The 804-nt window shown below is 47.9% G+C and overlaps 1 protein-coding gene across 1 annotated transcript; it reads left to right on the top strand.

The window, feature by feature from the left end:
- Positions 1–126: 126 nt before the first annotated feature.
- On the top strand, positions 127–630 carry TEOVI_000473400 (uncharacterized protein; the record flags this gene model as incomplete). Its single annotated transcript, XM_067219905.1, has 1 exon — positions 127–630. The coding sequence occupies one exon, from the start codon at positions 127–129 to the stop codon at positions 628–630; it is 504 nt and encodes a 167-aa protein (XP_067076006.1).
- Positions 631–804: the final 174 nt, after the last annotated feature.

The following is an 804-nucleotide window of genomic DNA, read 5'->3' as shown; positions in this document are numbered from 1 at the left end:
GCAACAGCAAAATCAACACAGGAAAACAAACAAACAACCGCGTGCACCTCCGAGATATACCTACTAGCTGCCTCTAGGGAGGAAAGAAACAAAATAGATATTCTCGCGAGGAGACAAGAGTCAGCAATGGCCAAGCTCAAAACGGCGATCATTTTCGGTGCGGCACAACGACAAACTCAAGACCACCGACCACAACCGGCGATAGCAATGCACTTGGCAATCAGGCGACTCGATAACTTAGCGAACAGGATAGGCAACTGCATAAGCAAAGGCAGCGACCTGCAACGCAAACTTGCAACAATAGCCGGCATCCATTTGGGCCTAACCAAGCTAACTAACCTAGAGACAACCGCAGTTGACGCTGGGACCGCACACACCAACGGGGCAGCAGAAAATCACAAGGTATATGAGACGACAATTTTAAAGAACTTCGGCGACGAAACATGCGGAAACACTTTCGCGAGCGCGGCAAAGGACTCTGAACCTGGCATCGACTTAACAGCACTGACGACGATCAAGACATATAAACTGCAACAAGCAACAAACCCCTCGGACCCAAAGAACATTTGTGGCATAAAAGCCAGCTCCAGCAACACCAAGGAGACGGCGCAGAGCAAGCTAAGGAAATGAAAACACTAAAGACCGACATAGGGAAAGCACTAAAGGAGTGGAAAAAAGAAAAATACTGCGAGCCCACAGACACAGAGTCGGCAGATTTCGACGCAAATGAAGCTTCAGAACTTCATAAACAGCAGCATTTCATATCAACAGGACATATCCACGACGACTAACACCGGAAAAAAA

This window comes from Trypanosoma equiperdum (genome assembly GCF_001457755.1).
Source record: "Trypanosoma equiperdum strain OVI genome assembly, contig: ctg_1017, whole genome shotgun sequence".
NCBI classification, from domain to species: domain Eukaryota; phylum Euglenozoa; class Kinetoplastea; order Trypanosomatida; family Trypanosomatidae; genus Trypanosoma; species Trypanosoma equiperdum.
Note: the sequence above shows the minus strand (reverse complement) of the source record. Positions and strands in the feature narration are given on the sequence as shown.